The 24,137-nt window shown below is 39.1% G+C and overlaps 1 protein-coding gene across 8 annotated transcripts in view; it reads left to right on the forward strand.

Annotated features, from left to right (window-relative positions):
• Nucleotides 1–24,137, forward strand: part of Ralgapb (Ral GTPase activating protein non-catalytic subunit beta) — a 90,462-nt gene that overhangs the window by 56,601 nt on the left and 9,724 nt on the right. For all 8 annotated transcript variants that reach the window (XM_075962875.1, XM_075962878.1, XM_075962877.1 and 5 more), the window contains 7 exons: nucleotides 1,674–1,780; nucleotides 3,525–3,677; nucleotides 4,502–4,711; nucleotides 9,679–9,837; nucleotides 13,812–13,977; nucleotides 15,598–15,720; nucleotides 22,033–22,169. In XM_075962875.1, the coding sequence (XP_075818990.1) occupies nucleotides 1,674–1,780; nucleotides 3,525–3,677; nucleotides 4,502–4,711; nucleotides 9,679–9,837; nucleotides 13,812–13,977; nucleotides 15,598–15,720; nucleotides 22,033–22,169 (1,055 nt within the window). The remainder of the gene's footprint in view (nucleotides 1–1,673; nucleotides 1,781–3,524; nucleotides 3,678–4,501; nucleotides 4,712–9,678; nucleotides 9,838–13,811; nucleotides 13,978–15,597; nucleotides 15,721–22,032; nucleotides 22,170–24,137) is intronic.

Raw genomic sequence — 24,137 nt, forward strand, 5'->3', positions numbered from 1 at the left:
ACTTGGAGGTATAAGATAAACCACTGGAGAAACAGAGGTCAGAAAATAGAATGTGTCAATGAAGTAGAAATGTTTAAAGATTATTTATGTATGCTTGAAAAAGTATCTCAAACTTTGATGTAAAGTTTACGGTAGAGAGATATTTTATATTTACTATATATAAAAGTCATTGTCGGTCTTTCTTTCCTTGTGAACCTTGGATCCTGCCCCTCTACTCCCTTTCCCTTCACCCATACTTGTTCTGTTTTGGTTACTACTGCCCACACAGGCTAGAAATTTGAGATAGTCATCTTTGTTTCCTCCTCCTGTCACTTCCTTACATAATTAGTCTCAATGTCTCTACTACCCCAGTGACTCTTGGATCTTTCCTCCGTATTCCTCCCAGTACATCTAAATGCAAGGCCTTATTAATTTCTTATGTTGATTTGTTGCATTTTCTTTCTACCTGGTCTGATATCCCCTTTGGCAGTTCAAAAATTTGCTTCCCCTTCCCACTGCCCTCCTTGCACCACAGTGTTCATCCTTAAGCATGTAGATGTGATCTGGTGAAAAAACTTCAGTGACTGTTTATTGACAAAACATGCACTATCCCACAGTTATGAGGCTCACAGAGGGTGCGTGATTTACTTAGGGTAACTTGAGAAGTATATAACTAGGATTCAAATTCAGGTTATCCAAACAATACTATTTTCTGTTGTTGTCCCACCACAGTAGGACTTCCTCAGTGACTAAAGACACATGCAAAGGTAAGCGGAGTCTTTGAGTCCTGTACAGCTTCTGTTGACTATAAGCAGGATGTCATAATTCTACAAGATGAGAAACCTAGCCCTGGTTGCAATAGAAGGACACTATTTCCATCGTAGCATGGTTAAGTTTAGTGACATTTGTATGAAATAGAATGGCACTATTCATCATTGGTCAACTCTGCCTTCTTTACCCCAGAGCTAAGGCTTGCCTGGCTTTCTCTCCTTGCTGCCTACTTTTCATTATTTTACCATCCTCCTACCCCTAAGTCATTTGCTGAACAGCCTGCAGAATCTTAGTGTCCCCTTTAAGTTTCCGGGTTCTCTTGCAAGGTTTTTTAGGCTTGCCTTACTCTTATTCCAAGTAACTTTACTGCATAGGTAGTCTACAAAAAATAAAATTAAAAAATTAACAATTTTTATACAATTAAGATTGTTTATTGAAATAGTTAATAACAGAAGAAATGAGAGAGTTTGAACCACTTTTGATTCTCATAACTGAGACAATGAAAGGGAATAAAATGGATCCTGAACTTTTTTACATGTCCCTGAACTTCTGCTGGGAGGAAACAGTGTCTGCCTACAGTAGCAGGACCCTGATCTCTAAGAGCAAATGTCTGTCAACACTATAGATAGCCAGCCTGTTTTCTTTCATAAAAGTTGTCTTCAGCACTGGAAGTTTAAGAGTGTTTGCCATGATAGATACCATTTCATCAAAACATACGTGTAGAGGAATGTGAGGATGTTAGGAGAGTCAAACTAGAGTTGGTCCAAAGTGGGGTGGTAGTCATGGTGCTTAGCCATGGCTTTGCCATTTAGGAGGCACTGTGCTAGGGCTTTGATCTGAAGTGTTCTGCAGGTGATAGCAGGTTGTGTATTATATGGTTGTTATCTGAAGTAAAAGTTTTTTTTATATCAATTTTATTCTAGACGATTTTTTCCCCTCTGTCACTGTGCTGGTCCGGGGAATGTCGGGAAGACTTGCTTGGGCTCAGCAGCTTTGCCTTTTACCCAGAGGAGCAAAAGCAAATCAGAAGGTACATCAGAAGTTACAGTGTGTGAGTGAGTACATATATATGGGTGCATATGATTGTGCGCGTGTGTGTCCGTGTGTGATTTAAAGGCTAAATAACATTCCAACAGAAAGTCACAGGTTATATGTTTCTGATCCCTGGCAAGGTCCTCTGTCAATGAATTTACTTAAGAATCATCTTAGGAACTTAGAATTCTGGGTCTATTGAACTTGTTACAGGTGTCTATAAAGCAAGGGTAGTTTTCAAAAGTTTTTCCAGTGATGCTGATACTCAATTAGGAATAAGGACTACTATTCCAAACAGTGATCCCAGGCATATTTCTATGCAGCTTCATTTTTTATTTATTTATTTACTTTTTTTTGGATTTTTCGAGACAGGGTTTCTCCGTAGCTTTTGGTTCCTGTCCTGGAACTAGCTCTTGTAGACCAGGCTGGCATCGAACTCACTTCTATGCAGCTTTAAAAGTCAGACACATACTGCATATGGGAGAAGTTTGCATAGGCCTTTGAGAGGTCTGGCATGTAGGACTTAGTTTCACATTGTTTTGTGTGATTCATTCTGTATAATTGCTAATATGCTATACAGTTTACTGCAATATTTTTTAGTATTTAAAATTAAATGGTTATTTTCTACTTGTTGGAAAGTTCAGATAAAGAAATGTTAAATCCCTTGTAGTTACTTTTCAGCAAGAGCTAGCCATAGTTTGATAGTTCATGATTTACTGAATTTCCTTCATTTTTCTTTCTGTATAAAGTTTACTGCTTTTTAAATTATTACTTTCTAAGAGTTTTCTTTTCCCCAGCATTTGGATCTCTCCAAATTTAACCCCTGAGTCTGTTAGTGAACTGAGCCAATTGTATTCCATCAGTGACTCTGTAAGACTCAGAGGGAGCAGAATAGGAAAGGCACCGAATTCACTGAAGGTCCAAGTATGCCGTGTACAAGCGAGGGCCCATGCTCTAGTAATAGTAAATTTAGCTAAGGTTCTGATTGAACACTTTCTAGAGATGCCTGGGGAGCTGAACTTACATTTTATTGTGTGAAGTGACTGGAGAGCTCTTAGGAAAAAAAAGGAAGTCTGGATCTTTGTTTTTTTTTTGTTTTTGTCTTCATTTTGTTTTGCATTGAGGATACAACCTAGGGCAGTGCACATTTTCAAGTTTGAGTTCTTTTTCTTTCTTTCTCTTTCTTTTTCTTTCGTTTCTTTCTTTCTCTCTTTCTTTCTTTCTGACAGGGTTTCCCTGTGTAGCCCTTGCTGTCCTGGCACTTGCTCTGTAGAGCAGGCTGGCCTGGAACTCACAGAGATCCGCCTGCCTTTGCCTCCCATGTGCTGGGATTAAAGGTTTGTACCACCACACCTGGCTGGAAATTTGAGTCTTAAAACTCTAAACTCCCTTAATCATTAACTTAGAATTGAATGTGGATGACTGAGGCCTGAGCAGTAGAGGTCCAAAGCTATTTATTAGTCATGAAATCTGTTAAGTTGACAAACATATTTAGAATAATGAAACTGAGCACACTATACAGTTTTGAGCACAGTGTATATAAAAAAGTATATAAAAGTATATAGCTTTCCTATTTGCACCACATGTACAGCATGTGCAGATTCTTGCTGAGTGTTGGTGATGTGCATGCCTAGGAAAATAGAAGCATTAAAGTAGACCAGGGACGTGGCTGAAGACACATCATGGAGGTAGTTGTTGGATGATGTGTAATACCTATAATGTCATTTGTGTTATTTTGACAGCTTTTTGTGCCAGAACCTCGGCCAGTTCCTAAAAATGATGTTGGATTTAAATATTCTGTGAAACATCGACCATTTCCTGAAGAGGTGGACAAGATTCCTTTTGTAAAAGCAGATTTGAGCATTCCAGATTTACATGAAATTGTCACTGAAGAAGTAAGACAAGTTACTGTTAGCTTTTCCTAAAAGGATAAATGGAAACACTTTTAGATGGTATATGTGGTCGGGTATAACATTAATGTTAGGGAGGAGAGGCAGAAGATGACTTGCATTTTTGCAGAAATTCGGAGATTTGACATGACAGAAGATGGATGTGTAGATTTGGACCAGTTGGTAAGAACTAAACATCTTTTAGAGCTAGGATCCTTGGCTGCCTGGGATGTTTGCAGTAGATTTCAGTAGTATGATAACATGACCAAACTCTGGTAGCAAAGGCAGATATTTGGATAGTACAGGAAGTGGGGTTGGGATTGGAGAGAAAATCCTTGAAAGTGTCTCACATCGGGGGCTCAGGAGCATGGTTTAAGTAATTAAGATTGAGGTGGTTGTATAATTAAGCCAGTTTGTTTGGAAGTATTTTCACACATGAGGAGGTAAAACTTTAAAGTAGGATTGATCAAAAGGTAAGGAATCCATATAGGTAAGTATTTTAAAACACAAGGATAGATGCTGTAGAGTGAAGATAATCATCTGGGGGGGGGGGTCCAGTGAGAAAACAGCTCTGCCCCTCCAAGAGCAGAGATAATAGTGTTCTTTATAGCCAGGAGATGACAAAACAATTGGTTAGGCCCTAGGGAAGAATTTTTGGATATAAATCTAACTTTGAACCATGTTTGTTTAATCCTGTGCTTTGTATCTAATTGAAACAATGTTGATCAACAAAACTTATCATTTTCTTTGTTGCTTTATTTTTGTTTTAAAATTAAAAGAAGCTTACTTCATTTTAAGAAAATGTTTTAAAAATATCTGACTTATTTCAGTTAGAAGAGAGGCATGAAAAATTAAGGAGTGGTATGGCCCAGCAGATCGCTTATGAAATACACCTGGAACAGCAGAGCGAGGGAGAATTGCAGAAGAGAAGCTTTCCTGACCCTGTTACGGATTGTAAGCCTCCTCCTCCTGCTCAGGAATTCCAAACAGCCCGTCTTTTCCTTTCTCATTTTGGATTTTTGTCCTTAGAAGCATTGAAGGTAATTTTTAGGAACTTCTATGAATAAATATATTCATAAATTAATCACCAGCTGATGATAGCTATAATATTTTTATCAAAATGAAGAAAGGTTTAAAACAAGTGAACAAAACCCCAGCTTGTATACTCTGCATGCGAATCAGCGGAGTCCTGTGCTGCAGCTGTGCTCAGTGTGGACGCCAGGAAAGTGCACCTGTGAAGGGGTTACTCCAGTGATGAGTTCAGATCTGAACTGGCTTTTTCATGCCACTCTGTAAAAGAATGAAGTTAATTCTGTAGTATTCTAAAATTTTATTCTATTAATTTATATGTTTGGTCTTGGTTTATAGTTCTGAGTGAATACAGGGCCATGCACATGCTAGGCAAGCACCCTGCCAGTAAGTTACATCCTCAGCCCCAATTCTGTACTATTGTAACTCAAGCCATATTCTTATGTCGTAGAGTTGGTAAGACTAGCTAATCATTGTGGCTTGTGCTTATAATATGGAGACAAAGTTCAAGACCAGCCTGGGCCGCATAGTGAGAGCCTGCTTTAAAAGAAAAAAAAAAAGCCTGAGGCAATATACCCTCGTATTGTAAATAGCTAAATAGGTAGTTAGGTAGATAACTTGCCTGAACAATTATGCAACTGACCTGGCCGTAGATCGGTCATTTATTTGTTTGTTTGTTTTTGTAGGAAAGCGGAAAGACATTACTATTCTATTGGAATTTCAGTATGTAGAGAGAATATATATTTTATACTGTAGAAAATAATTTGAGATATGTAATGTTAACACAAAACCTTTTAAAATTGAAAAGGAAAGAACCAGGAATGATGGCACACAGCTTTAATCCTAGTGCTTGAGAGGCAGAAGCAGGTAGCTAGATCTCTTAATTAGAGTCTAGCCTGGTCTACAAAGTGTGTTTCAAACCAGTTCATAGTGAGACACTCTCGCCAAATAAATAGTGGAAAATAGTAGATATAGAAGTAAATAAGGAAGGCACAAAACAAAAATCCTGCCTACAAATGATCAGTGATATTCCTAGTGGAGTAAATTACCATAGTAGAAGCAGTAAATCAAATATTTGGGATGAAAATTATTAAATCCTTTAATAGCCTTGTTTCTAAGAGTGTAGTTTTTCTATTCATGGTAATATTTTAGAATTTTTTTTTCTTTTTGGTTTTTTTTTTTGAGACAGGGTTTCTCTGTAGCTTTGGAGCCTGTCCTGAAACTAGTTGTTCTAGACCATACTTAATAAGTTTTTTAAAAAGATATTTATTTATTTGTTATGTATACAATATTCTGTCTGTGTGTATGTCTGCAGGCCAGAAGAGGGCACCAGACCTCATTACAGATGGTTGTGAGCCACCATGTGGTTGCCGGAAATTGAACTCAGGACCTTTGGAAGAGCAGGCAGTGCTCTTAACCACTGAGCCATCTCTCCAGCCCCAATATTTAAGGTTTTAAGAAAATAATGTTTTCAGCCTTTTGGCTAAGATCAAGAAAATAATGTTCATTTAAAAATTTTTTACCAGAGTTTAGAAAAAGTTAGCAAGTTACAAGTTTATTTTTATGAGCTTTAGCATCTTTCTAATAATTTAATAAGATATTATGTACTTTAAAAAGCAACTTCTAGCCAATTTTATGAATATATGTAATAAAAGTATTGAATTGAGAATACTAGCTGAATTCTGAGTCAGTATGTTAAGTATTCTCTTTTTTGTCAAAGAATGTAAGGAGAATTGATTATTGAGAAATGTTAGTGACTCCATCAAACAATAAAGTAAATCAAGATTTTGTAGAACAGTATTGATCTGATCTTAAAAATATCCCCAAATTTATGCATAGTATGGGTTCATACCTTAAAGGTCTTTAAAGTGTCAGTCCCTCTAACAAGTTAGAAGCACCTTTTGTAAAAATCAGGTAATTTGTACCTTGACCATATGGCAATATATAACAAATTTTTAGACAGTGAGTTTAACTTTTGCCCTTAATTGTTAATAAAAAAAAATGTTGAGGAAAATTTCCCCCTGTGGCCACATCTTACACTAAAATGAGAAAATGAAGTAAAAATGAAAATAAACTACATAAGATATTTCATTGTAAAGAAAATTGTTTGAAGGGAATATGACTTCTTAACTAGGTAACCAACAATAAGATATTTAAAATAAATGCATTGAGAAGTTAATGGCTGTTTGTAAAGTCTACCTCAAGTACACCGTGATGAAACTGTTGATGTCTTAGTGCAGTGAAAAGACCTTTACAGAGTTTGATCCTGGATCCCACAGGGGTGGTAGAGAGCTGACTCCCGGAAGTTCTCCTCTGACCTTGACAAAGATGTATGCAAATACTTTACAGAATAAAAAAAAAATTAACTGCAGTGTGAAATTAGGTGTGGCAGCGTACACTTTTAATCCCAGCACTCTGGAGACAGAGGCAGGTAGATGTCTGTGAGTTTGTGGCCAACTTGGTCTACATAGTTGAGTTCCAGGCTAACTAAGGCTACATAGTGAGATCCTGTTTCAAAAATAAACAATTAAACATACACACAACCCAAGGAATGTGAAAATACTCCATGTGCAGCTGAAATACTAACTTGAAATACATTTACCTTAAAACACACACACAAACAAAATTTTGTAGAGGAGCTACAAGAAACAAAACAGAAAAACAAAAATATGTGAAGACTGCTTACATGGTGTCTACAGCATGCCAACACCCACAGTTCCTCATCCACAACTTCAGAGTAAAAGAGGAAAACTGGGAGGTCTGACTATATTTCAAGAAAAATCATTGAGTTGCAAAAATCTGAGCATACCTTTAATCCTAGCATTTGGGAAGCAGAGGTCAGTAGATCTCTGAGATTGAGGCCAGCCTGATCTACATACAAGAATTCCAGAAGAGGCAGGTGGATCTCTGTGAGTTCGAGGCCAACCTGGTCTACAAGAGCTAGTTCCAGGATAGTCTCCAAAGCTACAGAGAAACCCTGTCTCGAAAAAAAAAAAAAAAAGAGTTCCAGATCAGGCAAGGATACACAAAACCTCTTCTCTAAAAATTGGAACAAAATCTACCTTGAATTAGTCTGGAACTGTTTGTGATCTTCTAATATGACTTCTCTTCTGTTTATATCAGGAAGATAATGTCTATGGTCAGTGTGTTTCCCAACCCTTAGTGGGAATTTTAAGTATCAAATTAACTGATCAAGCTCAGAATCCCTGCTGTGTGAAAAAAAAAGTAATTCTTAACACCCCTGGGAGTGACTTTCCTAAAAATAACAAAATCACTATGGTCAAAACCTTGTTTTGTTAAAATTTTGCTCGGCAAGATCAAAGATGATAAGAGATTAGAAGAAAAAATGAAACAAAAATGAATTTTAAAAGCTAATGGATTTTGTATTTTTCAAGAACTTTTAGGCTTCTAGAACAGCCAAGCAATAAGTGTAGGGGTCTCCTTTACACCTGCTCCCAGAGTTTGCTATGTTAACACTTGCATTGATGTGTTTGCTAAGTAGATGAGCATGTAGTCATGGGTTACAAACTGAAGTCTCTAGTTTACATTAGAGTTCAGTATTGTATAGGTCAATAGGTTTTGACAAATTGTTATAACCTGTGCTCATCTTTGCAGTACTTCAAAAATATGGGTTTTGTGTGTATATGCATGTATGGGCAAATGGATGCTCCCATGTGCAGAGTCCCCACTGCCACCACAGATCCCTGTACACACTGGTCTCTGTGATATTTTCTGTGTTTTGCCTGTTACAGAATGGCATATGGTTGGAATCATGTACAATGTAGTCTCACACTGTTATTTTTCTACTTAGCAACAATGCATTTAAAATTCTTCCATGTCTTTTTAGGATTTTATGTCATTCATTTTTATTAATAAGCAGTTTATCTATTCACCTATTGAAAAACATCTTGGCTGCTTGTACATGTTGGCAGTTATGAATGAAACAGCTATAAAATTCATGTCCATCATTTTCTGTGGTTATGTTTTTCCTCTCATTGGGGAAAAATAGCAAACTATGCAATTGCTACATTGTATTTAAGACAGTAAGTTGGCAAGAAACTGTCACTTATCTTCCAAAGTAACTGTACTATTGCATCTGTATGAGCAATGGATGAGTTTTTAAAATACATTTTAAAAAGTTCTACATGGGGGGCTGGAGAGATGGCTCAGTGGTTAAGAGCATTGCCTGCTCTTTCAAAGGTCCTGAGTTCAATTCCTGGCAACCACATGGTGGCTCACAACCATCTGTAAAGAGGTCTGGTACCCTCTTCTGGCCTGCAGACATGCACACAGACAGAATATTGTATACTAAATAAATATTTTTTAAAAAAAGTTCTACATGGGCTGGAGAGATGACTCAGCTTTTAAGAGCACAGGCTGTTCTAGATGACACAGATGCGAATGCCCAACACCCACATGGCTACTAACAACCATCCGTAACTCCAGTCCCAGAGTATTCTATGTCCTCTTCTGGCCTCCATGGGCAACAGGCACACATGTAGTGCACATACGTACATGCAGGCAAAATGACACATGTAAAATAAAATTAAATCTCAATTTTTTTACATTTTATAAGGCATTATATTCTAGAGAAAATAAGCTCTCAAATTATATATACACTATAACCTCAGTTGTCTGAAGCAGATAAAAATAACTTGAAGCATAAACACATTAAGCAGTTTCTTTAGGATCATGGTTGTATTTGTTTCTGCTACATTATAATTTTTCATTTAATTTTTACTAAAATAAGAAAAAGTGGTTGTGGTGACAAACGTCTGTAATCCTAGTACTTGACAGGCTGAACTAGAAAGAGTACAAGTTCAAGGACAGCCAAGACTACATAGTGAGGTGGAGGCTACCCTGGCTGCCAAGCTGTACTGAGACACTGCACTAGAATGGATGACACCACCAAACTGTAAATGCTGCATCATGATTGGAGTAATGCTGTGGTAACAATTGCTCCTCTCTCATTGGACAGGAACCCGCAAATAGTCGTCTACCTCCTCACCTTGTTGCACTCGATTCTACCATACCTGGGTTTTTTGATGACATTGGGTATCTGGATCTCTTGCCATGTCGTCCTTTTGACACAGTTTTTATTTTCTACATGAAACCAGGTCAGAAAACAAACCAAGAGGTAAGATTCTGAATTTTCCCTCTTTTGTGTTATAAACACACAGGACTTTATGTCAACTGTTTGTACTTGACATGAGGATTTTGTGTTCTGTGCTTATGACTTGTTTCATTTAGAAACTGAGTGCTCAGGACCCTGAAGCCTGGTGTCCTGAGCCTTTCCATCCTCAAGAAGCATAGTGTGGGTTCTTTTTTCTTAAGGAATTCATACTCACAGGCAAAGGAAACTAAAGGTTCCTGAAGGTTAGCCACAGGGAGCCAGAGCTAGGCCTGAAGCTTCAGAGGACTGCAGTCTTAAACTCTTCCTGGCTATCTTCCCTGGGGCTCATGCCAGGTAGGAGCGAGCATGCTTTCTCCTTACAGGTAATCTCACACTAAGCCATTTCAGCTGAGGTAAAGCATAGACTGTGATAAAGTGACTCACAGTTGGATATGGGTAACAGGAAAGACTAGGAAGGTGAAGGGATGTATAATGTAGGTGGGAATGGAGAGCTGAGAGAAATGTCAGGGAATCTGAAGTTTCTGTTGGAAGCAAGTATTGAAACATGGGCTAGACGATAGCTGTGACTAGAAGAGGGTCAAAGGAAGATGTTTGGGTGCTGTGACCATGATTGGAATTGCAGGATCATTAACTTGTCATTAAATTAAGACACCACACCTGTAGAAATTTACCAACCTAACAGAATGTTTCCATAGGAAGCACTGTCTCAAATTGTGCATTAGTGAGCTGCTAATTAGTGAGTTTTGAGAAAGTTTTCATTCATGTTTCTGACTCAGCATACACTGATTAAGTTTGTCTTTTCTGGTAGGCTCCAGGGTTATAGGTAAACAAGATCTAGAAGGCCATAGACTTATCTAAGGGAAGTAGCACTCATAGTTGAGCATGTTAATAGAGGTGTTAAATTCTGCCTCAGGAGCCTGAGAGACCCAATCTGATCTTAAGGTTCTGAGACAAGGCTATTACAGCAATTTCTGAGTATACACTGACCACAGCATAGATTCTCCAGAGGTAAAGAGTGTATACATCTTTATGAGATTCATCATGGTACCAGTAGTATGCTTGGAGCTTTTGAGAAGAGAGAATGGTGGCAGCCAGCAATGAGACTTTGTGTTAGTTTGTTAGAACCCCAGTAAATTGGATTAGTAAGACTAGAGTGATGCTCACATGAAAGTATAGTGTTGTGTGATGATTTACTCTTTCGGCTTTTTGAGGGGCCTACTACCCAGCTCCCAAATAAATCACACACAGAGGTTTATTCTTAATTATGAATGCCCAGCCTTAGCTTGACCTGTTTCTTGACAGCTTTTCTTAAATTGTTCCATCTACCTTTTGCCTCAGGATTTTTACCTTTCTCTTTTTTTGTATACCTTTCTTTACTTCTTTCTCCATGGCTTTCTGGGTGGCTGGCTCCTATTGTCTTCCTCCCCTTCTTTCTTTTGCTTCCCCTCTTCCTTGGTTCTCCTTTTATTTATTCTCTGCCTTCCAGCCCCGCCTATCCTTGCTCCTGCCTTGTGATTGGCTGTTCAGCTCTTTATTAGCCCATAAGGTGGTTTAGACAGGCAAAGAATCACAGCTTCATATAGTTAAACAAATGCAGCATAAACAAAAGCAACACACCTTAAAATAATATTTCCCAACAGTATGGGGCAGTTTTTCTCTTACCATAAAAGACACAGGCCCTGAGGCACTTCCTAATCCATTTAGTTTCCTTGGGCTTCTGGGAGCTGTAAAGATTTCTGGAGACTTCTTAAGAATACCTGAATCCTTTCTCTTCCTAGCCAGTGGAGATTATTTTTTGGCTGCTAGCAGGTGAGCTGCAAGATGTATTTGAATCACTTATTGCTTGACTAAAATTTCACATGTTATTTATTTATTTATAGACTTCACACCTAGTCAGGCTACAGTGTAAGATCAAAGCTTCAAAGAGAACTGGGGTTATATAGTGAAACCCTGTTTCCTAACACCAAAGGAAGGGCAGGTGAGATGCTCCATGGATAGAGGAGCTAACCAAGTCACTAGTGGGCTCAGGTGGATTCCTAGACCTACACGAAGGAGAAAATGATTTCCATAATTGTGTTTTGACACTTCCACATGCCTGCTATGGCAATTTGCACACTCTTGCACTTTCTCTTTTTTGTTCTCTGGCTTTCTCTCACACAGTATTAAGTAAATAAATACTAAAAAAAGAATTTGAGAGAGCTATGGGTAAATAAAACAAATAGACTGAGAAGTAATGACTGTAACTCCTCCCCCACCCCCACCTCGTTTTTCTTTACCAGGCATGTGAGCAGGGTATTGCCATCAGTTAGCATTGTATAAGTGACTAGAGATTTATGGATGAGCTGCTTCAGTCATATGAGAGGAGCCCTTAAAAATATGGCAATTTTAGTATCTTGTTTTTGCTAACATTGTAGGCCTGGGGCAAGCTAAGGGAGTCTTACTTTTAGAAAATTCTCCAAATGGTTTGGCATATTCTCCTCTGCTTTTTCACTTTTACTTTGGGAAGGAATTCCTTATTTTCCTATCTTTAGACCTGAGAGCATAAGAGCAGCTGTTTCTTTGTTGTGGCAGCTGCCCAGTATTTCAGACCAGTGAGCAGCGTCTTCGGCTCTGAATCCCAGCATTGTTCTATTCACTGTGTCTTAGTTTCTTTTTCATTTACTGTGATAAAATACTCTAACAGAAACAACTTAAGAAGAAGGGCTTATTTAGCTCATAGTCCAGGTCCATTGTGTCAGGGAAGTTGGAAGCTACAAGAGGCTGGCCACATCTCACCCATACTCAGGAACCAGCCATGAATGCATGCAGGCTTGTATTTTTCCTTCTTTACATCAGTCCAGAATTGTGCCCATGAATGGAATGTCCTGCACCAAGGTGGGTCTTCCCACCTCAGTTAACCCATTTAGAAAATACTTTGTTGGGTGGTGGTGATTCCAGCACCTTGGAGGCAGAAGTAGGTGGATCTCTAGTGAGTTCAAGGCCAACTTTGTCTACACAGTGAGTTCCAGGAGAGCCAGGGTTACGTAGTAAAACCTTGCCCAACAAATAATAAAGAAATAAAGACCCTTATAGGCATGCCCATAGATCACCCTAATCTAGGCAATTCTTGAGATTCCTTTACTAGATTTTGTCAAGGTGACAACACGAACCATCATACTGTGACAGTCAAAAACATCTCCAGGCTTGCCACTATCGTTTTGCCTCCAGGAGAGAATGACTTTTAATTTTTTTAAATTTAATTAATTTTTTGCCTGTGGCCATCCACATGCCATGGTATGTAGGTGGAGGGTCAAAGACCAACTTGTGGGAGTCTGTCTTCTTCCACCATGTGGGTTTCTGGGATCAAATTCAGATCATCAGGCTTAGTAACAAGATCAGTTACACATTGAGTTATTTTGCCAGCCTCAAAACCTGTTGAGAATGAAAGTTTCCCCTCTTTGTGTCCAGTAGGAGAGGGAACCTTCTGGTTACTTTGTTTTCCTGTACTTCCTGTCTTCTCTTCTTTGGACTAAGGAAAGGGCAGTCTCATATTCATCTGTTAGTTATACCTCATCTTCATTGAGTTTGCAGTAGGCTTACAGTTTTGTTTCATTTGTCTAGGCTGTCACCACACACCTGTTTTTGACAGACTGCCAACTGTGAAGTCAAGGACATTGTACCTTTTGTTTACTTTCAATAAATAGGCCTGCCTCAGTAATTGTTTTGCCATAGGGATAGTTTAGGATTTTACTTACATCATCTTATAATCTTCATAACCCTTATAATCCCCATTTTGCTATGGAGAAACAGACACAAGAGCCAGCCAGTCCAGCCAACCAACTCCAGAACACACATTTTCACTGTGGTCATATATTTCCAAATTCACTCTGAACTGGCCTTGATTTGTCAAAAGTTTCAAAGCTCATTAGTTTTCGCGTGTGTTTATTTCAATATACCCTTGTATTCCCTTCATAACTGATGCTTTCTGTGTATTTCAGATTTTAAAGAACGTGGAGTCTTCCAGAAATGTTCAGCCACATTTCTTAGAATTTTTGCTCTCCCTTGGCTGGTCAGTAGATGTGGGCAGGCATCCTGGTTGGACGGGACACGTGTCCACCAGTTGGTCAATTAATAGTTGCGATGATGGTGAAGGGTCTGAACAAGGTAAAGCTCGTAAATAGCTGCTGTCTCTGGTTTGTTCCTCCCTCCCCTTTCCCATGAATCCTTTAGCCTTTTAAATAGTTTACATCATGAAAAAGTCTCCTTTCCTCAGTTCTAGTCTTCAGAAGGTCACATTTAGTTTGTATATTTTCTTTTTTTAAAGTTATCTGTTTTGTGTAGGAGAGTTGGGTAAGGAGGGGTGTACACATGTACCTGTGGATGTCAGAGGACATCCTAAGGGAGTCTGCTCACTCTTTCTATTGTGTGAATTGCAGGTATGAACTCAAGTCAGTGTTAGGCAGGAACCATAACCTTCAGAGCCATCTTGCTACCCTAATTTGTCTAGTTTTATAGATATTTCTTTTCTGTGTAAAGATGTAATGGTAGGGTAAACTAACAAAATTAATCAACTACTTACTATTTACTGTGCTGATGTGTTTCTTTTTATATGTGAAGAAACGAATACAACGTCATAATATTTAATAAGTCTAAAATGTGTCTAATAAATAATAGTTTCTTAACAAATGACTTTGTTTTCTCTACTAACAAGATTTTTTTTTTTTTTTTGAGAGGGAAAGACACATTCCCTGTGTATATACCAGGCTATCCTAGAACTCACAGAGGTCAGTCAGCCTGTGCCTCCCTGTCCTGGGAAAAAAAGAATGTTTGATAGACTTTTACCCACTAAACCAGTCTCATTGACCCTGGCTTAAACTTTGAAGATCATTTCCAGGGGACCAAGAAATTCCACATTGTTTAAGTGTTTTATGTAATTATCAGCACAAAAGCACTCATTCTATTTGTAATTTTCCTTTTGATCTGTTCTCTGGATTTTTTCTTAATCCCTACTTGTCTTCTATGATGCTAAAGAAAGGCAGTATCAGACTTTACATGCATACACCACCGTAGCCTGGAAAGGAACATAGCTGAGCTGGAGTCTTTTTTCTCCCTAAGCCCGACTCGGTAGAGAAATTGTATTTAGAGTCAGTCCCACCTACACTATAGCTGCGGGTCTGCTCCAAAGTAGGGTCAGGCAGAGTAGCTTCTGGAGCAATAACCGGAGTAGATGAAACCGAGAGTTTCAGCTGTGGCCTGGACCTAGTTTTGTAAGTAGAATGTTATTGGAACTTAACCATACTCCCCTTTGTGAGCTGTATATGACTGCTCTGGTCCTACAGTGATAGGATGGTTGTAGCAGAGACATATTCCCTGCATCAAATATTCACTGTTTGATCCTTTGTAGAAAAAGTGTGTCAACTTATGCTCTAAAGTTCTTGCTTACCACATCTTTACCAGCATTAAGTATCCTAATATGTTAGGTGAAATCTTAGTTTTGTGATTGGAAAAGCAAGCATGTTTCATATATTCCTTTCCTGAAATCTGTGCCATCTTCCTGTGAAGGTCCTGACACTATGTCATATTGATTATTATATATTCATTGTGACTGAGACTTAGACTAGTTCAGACTGTTGGAACTCATTCTGGTATAGAGCAGATACTTCTAAACTCCCTGTGTATTGGTTCTCCTTGAAACTGCCATTGCTTTATAAAGTGACTGGAATTCATGAACAGGAGGTGAAGGTGCCCAGCTTTAAGTACTGATACATTGTTCCTTATTCCCAGATGAAGTAACTTCCTCTGAAGATGTTGGAGCTAGCATTTTCAATGGGCAGAAGAAGGTCCTGTATTATGCTGATGCACTGACGGAAATAGCTTTCGTGGTTCCTTCTCCTGTGGAGTCCTTAAGTAAGAACATGTTTTTGCATAGAGCTATTTTGAGATCTGTTTGTATATTCACTATTTGGTGTGTTATGCATTGGAGATTTTTGAAGTCATCAAAATTAAGGCATTCTTTAGCTTCTAAGCAAGGATATTATAACTAGATTATATACAAGTATGAGAGCTATCATCTCATAACATTCTCTAGTGTGTTAGTTACTTTTCTGGTACGATGACCAGTACTTGACAGAGGTAATATAAGAACCAGACTGAAACATTCAGGCTATCATGATGGAAAAGACATGGTGGCATGGCTTATTCCATGGCAGTGGGAGCATGGACAACTTCTTACATTCTGGCATACTAAGAAGCAGGGACCAGGGCCAAAACCAGCAGCCAGGCTATAACCTCAAAGACTCCTTCCCAATCACCTGCTTCTGCTGGCTGAGTACCACTTCCTAAAGGTTCTGCAGTCTCCCAAAATAGCACCAATAACTGGAAAGGAAAGGACTTAAAATAGGAACCTACAAGCAATATTTCAGATTCTACTTTGCTACTCTGTCTCTAGCTTGATGCACAATGTTTCAGTCCAGCTCTTAAGAGTTGCCACAGTACTAACATTTTCCACACCATTTGAAAATTCCAAGTCTCTTCTCAGACCCTTGGTAGCGCTCAGCTGCAAGCCCTTGTTAAATAAAAAGTTACATACGTCTGATATAGAGTGACATAGAGTAAAACATTCCTTTTCCAAAACTAGGGAGTAAGAAAATAGCCAAGAAAGATGGGGCTGAAGCAGGACCAAATCCCAGAAGTCTAAATACTAAATCATGTAACTATGTGTCTGACAGTTTGAGAACATTGTTATGTTATATGAACTCATAAGACTTGACCATCCCTGCCCCTATGTCCTTGGCAGTTGTAGAACATTGTCAAGTCCCTCTTAGTCTGACTACCCACCTGTAGCTTTTCTTGACAAAACCTCCCTTGTGTCTGACATCCTGTAATCTCCATTGTAACTTTGGTCACAGCCTGCTTTAGAACTTTTTGCAGGGTTTCTTACCCCATGATACACTACTGCCTGGCCTCACAGGCACATCTCAAAGACTTGACAAAGCCTCCATAACTCCACAAATCTTTTGAGACAGTATCTCTCTGTAGCTTTGGAGCCTGTCCTGGAACTTGCTCTATAGCCTAGGCTGGCCTCAAACTCACAGAGATCTGCCTGCTTCTCCCTCCTGAGCACTGGGATTAAAGGCGTGCGCTACCACCGCCCAGCAACTCTTGCATTCTTTGTGCTTGAAAACCAGCACCATGTGAATGATGTTAAATTTAGCTGCCAACTTGAGCAGCAGTCAGGCCCTCTTGGGCTGTGGCTACAGTGCTCTCTGGAAGACCAGGTGCTTGGGGTGGAGAAAAAATTCTTTAGCTGGCCCTTTTCCAGCCAGACATCCAGCAGTACTCTTTTCAAACAAAACATGTTCCAGATGAGCTTTCCGTTTCATATACTGGAGCCCACACTGGGTAGGGTCTAACTCCCTCCTGGAGTGTCCTCACAGTACCTTTCTCCTGTTGTTCCCACACAAAGTGCACAGCTTCTTTTTAGTGGTGCTATTCTCCTCACTTTGTCTATGAGTTTCATTACAGTCATACTCCTTTCCTGGCTAAATTGTACCATGTCCAAATCTCGCCCCCACTTTTGCTCTCAGTTCCCATGTAATCTAGCTAGAAGCAGCCAGCAGTAAGCCTGATGCCACTGGATGTTGTGCTGTCTTCAGTTGTGTCTGCCAATAAATTAGTTCATTATTATTGAGTTTTTCAAGACATGGATAGAATGTAGACAGGTTTTGTTTTGTTGCTTTTTGCCAAAATGTAACATGAATGGCCTTTAATCAGTCCCTAGTAGAATCCTTGTTCTAAATCTCAGTGAACAGTCTTTACTGTCTTAATCCCTGTTGCATTTCTGATCCTACCAGAACTGACCATTAAGCTCTGCTTAGAGCATTCTAGAGCTTATTTAGCCTGCATCTCCTAATATTTCCCTCTGCATTATCAGTTCTTAAGGCCTAGGAACCACATGGTCAAGTTTGGTCACATAAGCTGCTCTACTTCTTTGCTACCAGTTTTCTGTGATAGTTTTGTTTGACCTAGTTTGCTTTCCATTGCTATGACATGACACCAAAACAAAGATGGGGAGGGAAAGGTTTATTACATCTTAAAGGTTAGAATCCATCATCAAGGAAAGTCAGGGCAGGAGCTCAAGCAGGAACCTGGAATCAGTGCTTAAAGCAGAAACCACATAGTGATGCAGCGTACTGGCTCTGTCCCAGGCTCAGCTACTTTTGTTACATGGCTTAGCGCCACATTTAGAGAGGTGCCACATCCACAGTGGGTTGAACCCTCCTGTAGCAATTAGCAATTAAAAAAAAAAATACCCTGTGTCACCTATTCTACCACACAATCCAAAGACAGGATGGACTATAGGTTAAAATTTATGTGGCATGGGGATAGATATGGATCTATTTGCATTCTTCTACTTCTTGGCATCCAGTTATTCCAGCACCATTTGTTGTAGATGATTTCTTTTTTTCCATTGTATAATTTTAACTACATTGTCAAAAATCAAGTGTTCATGGGTGTGTAGATTAATATCTGGGTCTTAAATTCAATTCCATTGGTCAATCTGTCTGTATTTATACCAATATCAAGCTGTTTTCATTGTTGTAACTCTATAATAGAGCTTGTTGTCACAGATAAAAAAAAATACCCTAAAGATATGCCCATAGGCCAGTCTAATTAAGGCAATTGATCATTTGAAGTTCTCTTCCCAGACGTGTTGACAGGAAAGCTAACCTAGACAGTGTTGGTGACAGAGATATCCTACAGGAATGAGGGGGAAGGCTTTACTTTTACTTGATGATTCAGAGGTTCTCATCTACATAATAATAATGGCATGACACAATGGCTCACTTACTCTATGGACATGGGAGCATATAGCAAAGACTCCTCAGCATAGCAGACCAGGAAGCAGATAGGGTCAGAACCCAGACATTAGGTACTTCAAAGTCCCTCTCCCAATGACCTAGTCTCCTCAGCCAGGCCTCATCCCATAAAGGTTTCACAGTCTCCCAGAATAGTGCCACCAGCTAAAGATGTGTTCCATGCATGAGACTGTGAAGGCCATTTCATATTGAAAACATAGTAGGGCATAATTAATTAGGATAACTTAATTTCTTTTGCTATGATATTTTCATGAATATATGTTGTGCTGTATGTGTATATTTCCCTACCATATTCCCCATATATGCATAGTTAAGTTGAAATTCAGCATAAGAAAAAAACATGCTCTATCTCCTCCACTCCATTACACTCTTGTTCCCTTCTCACATCAGCCTATTCCTCTCCCTTCTTTATGTCAGAGATTTTATGTATGTCTAGATGTCATTTTGTCATAGGAGAAAATGAGACTTTTGTTTTTCAGAGTCATTTCACTGAACTCCATGATCTCCAATTCCATCTAATTTTCTATATGTGACATAATTTCATTTTTCTTTATGCATTCATCTAATGATAGGTATCAGATATTCTTTAAGTACAATCCCACGTCAACCTTAGTTTTGTCTTTCATCTAACTTAACCAGTGTGTATGTACAGACTTTGCTTTCTGCTTTGGTCACTCCTTTCGCAAATTATGAGTGAAGCCTACCTTGCTCTTGATTCCCATGTGAGAGCTTTTATTTGGAACCCTATGTAAATTTATCATGATGACATCATGCTGATCTTTGGACATTAAGGAAAAAACCATGAGCAGCCTAGAAAAGATGGCATACTGTTCTTATGGATTAAGTATGATTACTCTTTCTCAATCTAAACTCACAGGTTTATTTTGCTTAAAATATTGTGTGGTGTAGCATGAATTCTAATTGTTCTTAATAACAAAACCCAGAGCCAGGCAGTGGTAGTGCACTCAGGAGGCAGAGACAGGCGGATCTCTGTGAGTTCGAGGTCAGCCTGGTCTACAAGAGCTAGTTCCAGGACAGGCTCCAAAAGCTACAGAGAAACCCTGTCTCGAAAAACCAAAAGAAAAAGAAAATAATAAGACCCAGAGTCAGATACTAGAGGGTGAAAGCTGATAGATCAGAGACCAGTGCAGCCAGCTGTTAGAGAGACTGTTTTTACCTCTCCCAAATTCTCAGTCCAAAAGGGCGATCCTGTCCTCAGACTGTGTCCTCTGATGAACTGCTTCAGACTGTTGCCTCAGACAATATCCATCTCTACCAAACATCAGACTGCATCTGAGCTCCTGTCTCCTCCCACCTTATATTCCTGTCTCTGCCCAGCCATATTCCTTCCTGTCTCTACTCCCTTGTGCTGGGATTAAAAGCATGGGACCCCCAAGTACTGGAATTAAAGGTGTGAGCCATAATGGCCTGATCTCTAGTAGTTCAGCTCTGCAATCTGATCTTCAGGCAAGTTTATTTGTTAAAACACAAACTATCACTACAGTGTGGGCCTGGAGAGAGGGCTCAACCTTTAAGAGCACTTGCTCTTCCCAAAGACCCGAGTTCAGTTCCCAGCACTCATGTGGTAGCACTACAGTTCTAGATTCTGCAGCTTTTTCTGGCTTTCATGGGTATATACACAGATACATAAATTTAAAATAAATTTGAAAAAAAATATTGGTTTTTTGCAAATTAAGCATATTTCTTCTTGTCCAGCTAGACAGTAAGTAGAAAATGTCACCTTCTCCATTGAGACCATTTGAAGTGTGAACTATGATCCATCTCACTCGCTAGTCTCATTTCCAAAGTACTTTTGCAGCCGGGCAGTGGTGGTGCACGCCTTTAGTCCCAGCACTCGGGAGGCAGAGGCAGGCGGATCTCTGTGAGTTCGAGGCCAGCCTGGTCTACAAGAGCTAGTACCAGGACAGGAACCAAAAGCTACGGAGAAACCCTGTCTCGAAAAACAAAACAAAACAAAACAAAAAAAAAGAATGTGTTCTCCAAAGTACTTTTGCTGTGTCTAGCTTAGTAGCTTCCCTTCCTTTGTACTTGACCTTGATTTCTCACTGTAGGCTCCCATCTGTTTCATATTCTATCATTTTTGTCCCTAGTAGAGTGGGCCTTCCAGGATCAGAATCATAGTATTTATCTGCCTTCCATCTTATTCCAGCAGTTGAGGCCTAGCTGTCTTATGAGTTAAGTACCTGTCTGGTTATTTTGGTTGAACAGCCTGCACCAGCAAGTCTTCCCAGACCTAGAGCCTTCTTCACTCACACTGTGGCTTCCTATAATTGGTTCTTAGCCTACAATCATGATATATGCCTAATGCCACTTGCCATTTCTGTACTGTTACTCAGCTTCTGGTGATATTCATATTCCGGGACAAGAAAGAAGGCTCTGATTTGGAGTGTTTGTTGCTCTTTCAGATGATCTGGGTTTGATTTCCTGTACCTGTGTGGTAGCCTACAACCATCTGTAACTCCAGTTCCAGGGAATCCAATGCCCTCTTCTGACTTCCTTGGACACCAAGCATACATGTAGTACATATACATATATGCAGGCAAAACATCTGTTTGCATAAAATAGAATATCTCTATTTTCCTGGGGGTTTTGTTCATTTCTTTTGTTTTTTTACTACTACCAGATTTGTTTTGTTTTTAATCTCCCACCATATTGTGCTTTAAATTCAGACTAGGTTCTTAGTAGCTTTCAGGTGTCTCAGTGTCTACTTAGGATGGTACTTTTGATTGATATATAAATAATTAAGAGAATAACAGCTTTGATTTCATAATTTTCTCATCTTAGTTATCCTGTAGACAGCAGGAGATGACAAACTATAGTGCACAAACCAGATTCAGCCAAGAATGGGCTTTATGTGGTTATTAAAGATTAAAATCTTTCTTTTATGTGTATGAATGTTTTAGTTGTGTGTATTATGTGCACTACATGCTTGTCTTTTGTGCTCATGACAGCTAGAAGAGACCAGGGATCCCTTGGAACTGGAGTTACAGATGGCTGTCAGTACCTTGTAGGTGCTGGGAACCAAACCCCATTCTTTTGCAGGGTAGCCATTGCTTTTAACTGCTGAGCTGTCTCTTCCGTCCCAAGTTTTACCTTTTTTCAAGTATTATAAGTAAAGTGCAAAGAAGAGTGTGCTGCAAAGGCTTCTATGACTAGCACACCCTACTCTAAGGTCACCTGCTCCTTCATAGAATGTCTGCCAAGACTTGCTGTGGAAGCAGTGCTTGGTCTTCAGTTACTCAGGGTAGTTAGACTACTTAACATAATTAAACTTCTGCTCCAGAGAAGTAGCAAATATAATTTTTTTCTTGTCTTGCAGCCGATTCTTTGGAAAGTAATATCTCAGACCAAGATAGTGACTCAAATATGGATCTTATGCCTGGAATTCTGAAGCAGCCACCCCTGACACTTGAGCTGGTCCCCAATCACACAGACAATCTTAATTCCTCACAGAGGGTAAGTTGTTTTATTGATTCACCCAAAATTTTGTGGTGAAGTGGCAGTAATTATAGAACCAAGTCTGTTCTATAATTTTTTTTGTAATGTAGTAGGTATAGCAAGACTACTGATTTATTAACAAGTATTTTAAAATGAATTCTTGAATTTTTCAGTTTTCTAATCTATAATAATTGCTTGGCCCTAAGACAGCATTTTTCTTGTTTTTGACATTCTGCTTCAATGGTCAGTTCTCTCACTCACTCCTGTTTAAGCTGAGGCTTTCGATATCCACTAAGCATTACAGCAGGAGCTGTGTGTAGCTTTTGTCCTCACACGATCCAGCTAAGAACTGACTGCAAAGCCGTAGCATTTGCAGACTCTAAGGACTGCAGTTCTCCTTTGTCTGTTGCTTTGCTTTCAGCCATTTTATGACCCATGCTCAACTATAGTCTAAAAATATTTAAAGGAAAATTGCAGAAATAAACAATTTGTAAGTTTAAAATAATGTAGTATTCCGAATAACTTGGTGAAATCTTACAAAATCCTGTTTCTTCCAACCTAGGATGCTAATCATCCTTTGTTCAGCATCTTTATACTTCCCCACCTCTGCCCTCATCTGTTACTTTAGTTTTGGTTTGGTGTCATGGAATGTTATACTGCAATGCTTATGTAAAGTTAACAATGCCTAGCATTTTGTCACAGTGTTTTACTGTGGCTAATGTGGGCATTGCATCACCTTGTATCATCGCAGGAAGAGGAATGCTTATAGCATGGTAAGCTTTCATGAAGGAAAGAGAGACCAAATTCACATAGGCTTTTATTGAAATACACTTTATTTGTTCTGTTTTATTGCTGTTGTTACATTTACTTCAAGGGTGTTTCTCCCCCCCCCCCCCCTCTGTGTGTGTGTGTGTGTAGTTGTACACTAGAAAAGACTATGGATAGGATTGGGTAGTAACTAGTTTCAAGAACCCATGGAGAGTCTTTGAATGTATCCCCATGGATAAAGGTGGGGTGGGGGCTACTGTTTATAACTAAATCAGTTGAGTATGACACACAACTGCTACTGCATACGAAAATCTTTTGCTTTTATACTTATCAGCCGATTTTATTTCTTTATCTGTGTTTACCCCTTAATCTTTATTGAAAAATGACTTAAGTGGTAACAGAAACACATGATCAGGCTGATTGATTTCAAACGAATAATGAAAAAGATGAAGTGTAAATCTGACCAAAGTCATTCCTGAATATAAATTCAGGAATAAATAGGATTTTAGTTTGGTTCATTCCAAAGTTAAAATTATGACTCCCTTGCTCCTCTGCCCTCAGAACTGGGGTTAAGCTTAAGACTCACACATGCAGCCAGATATTCCCAGTCTTCTTATTTTTATTTTGAGACAGGATCTACTAAGTTGCCCCAGATGACCTGGAACACATTTTGTAGCCTAGGCAAGCCTTAAACTTCTTCTCCTGCCACAGCTGCATCACTAGGTATAACTGTTGATGGTGGTAGCCGTGGGCTGCGGCCCCGGCTCCAGCATGGCTAGCTTTATATCCGAAATAACAACATACAAATTGTATTCTTTTAAACATTGCTTGGCCCATGAGCTCTAGCCTCTTACTGGCTAACTCTCACATCTTGATTAACCCATCTCTCATGAGTGTAGCACCACAAGGTGGTGTCTTACCTGGAATATTCTTAACCTGCATCCATCTTGGAGAGGAGAGCTATGGTGACTGGCTCACTTTCCTTCTTTCCAGCATTCTGTTCAGTCTACTCCACCTATTTAAATTCTGCCCTATCAGGCCAAGCAGCTTTCTTTATGAATTAACCAATGAAAGCAACAGATAGACAGATGACCCTTATCCATCATTTCCCCTTTTTCTATTTTTAGCATAGATACATGCTTAAGAAAGGTCTCCATTATTAAAATTATTTAGAAAAAGTATCAAGTTATATGGCTCCTAATAATAGACTGATTTTAA

This window comes from Microtus pennsylvanicus, chromosome 2 (genome assembly GCF_037038515.1).
Source record: "Microtus pennsylvanicus isolate mMicPen1 chromosome 2, mMicPen1.hap1, whole genome shotgun sequence".
NCBI classification, from domain to species: Eukaryota; Metazoa; Chordata; class Mammalia; order Rodentia; family Cricetidae; genus Microtus; species Microtus pennsylvanicus.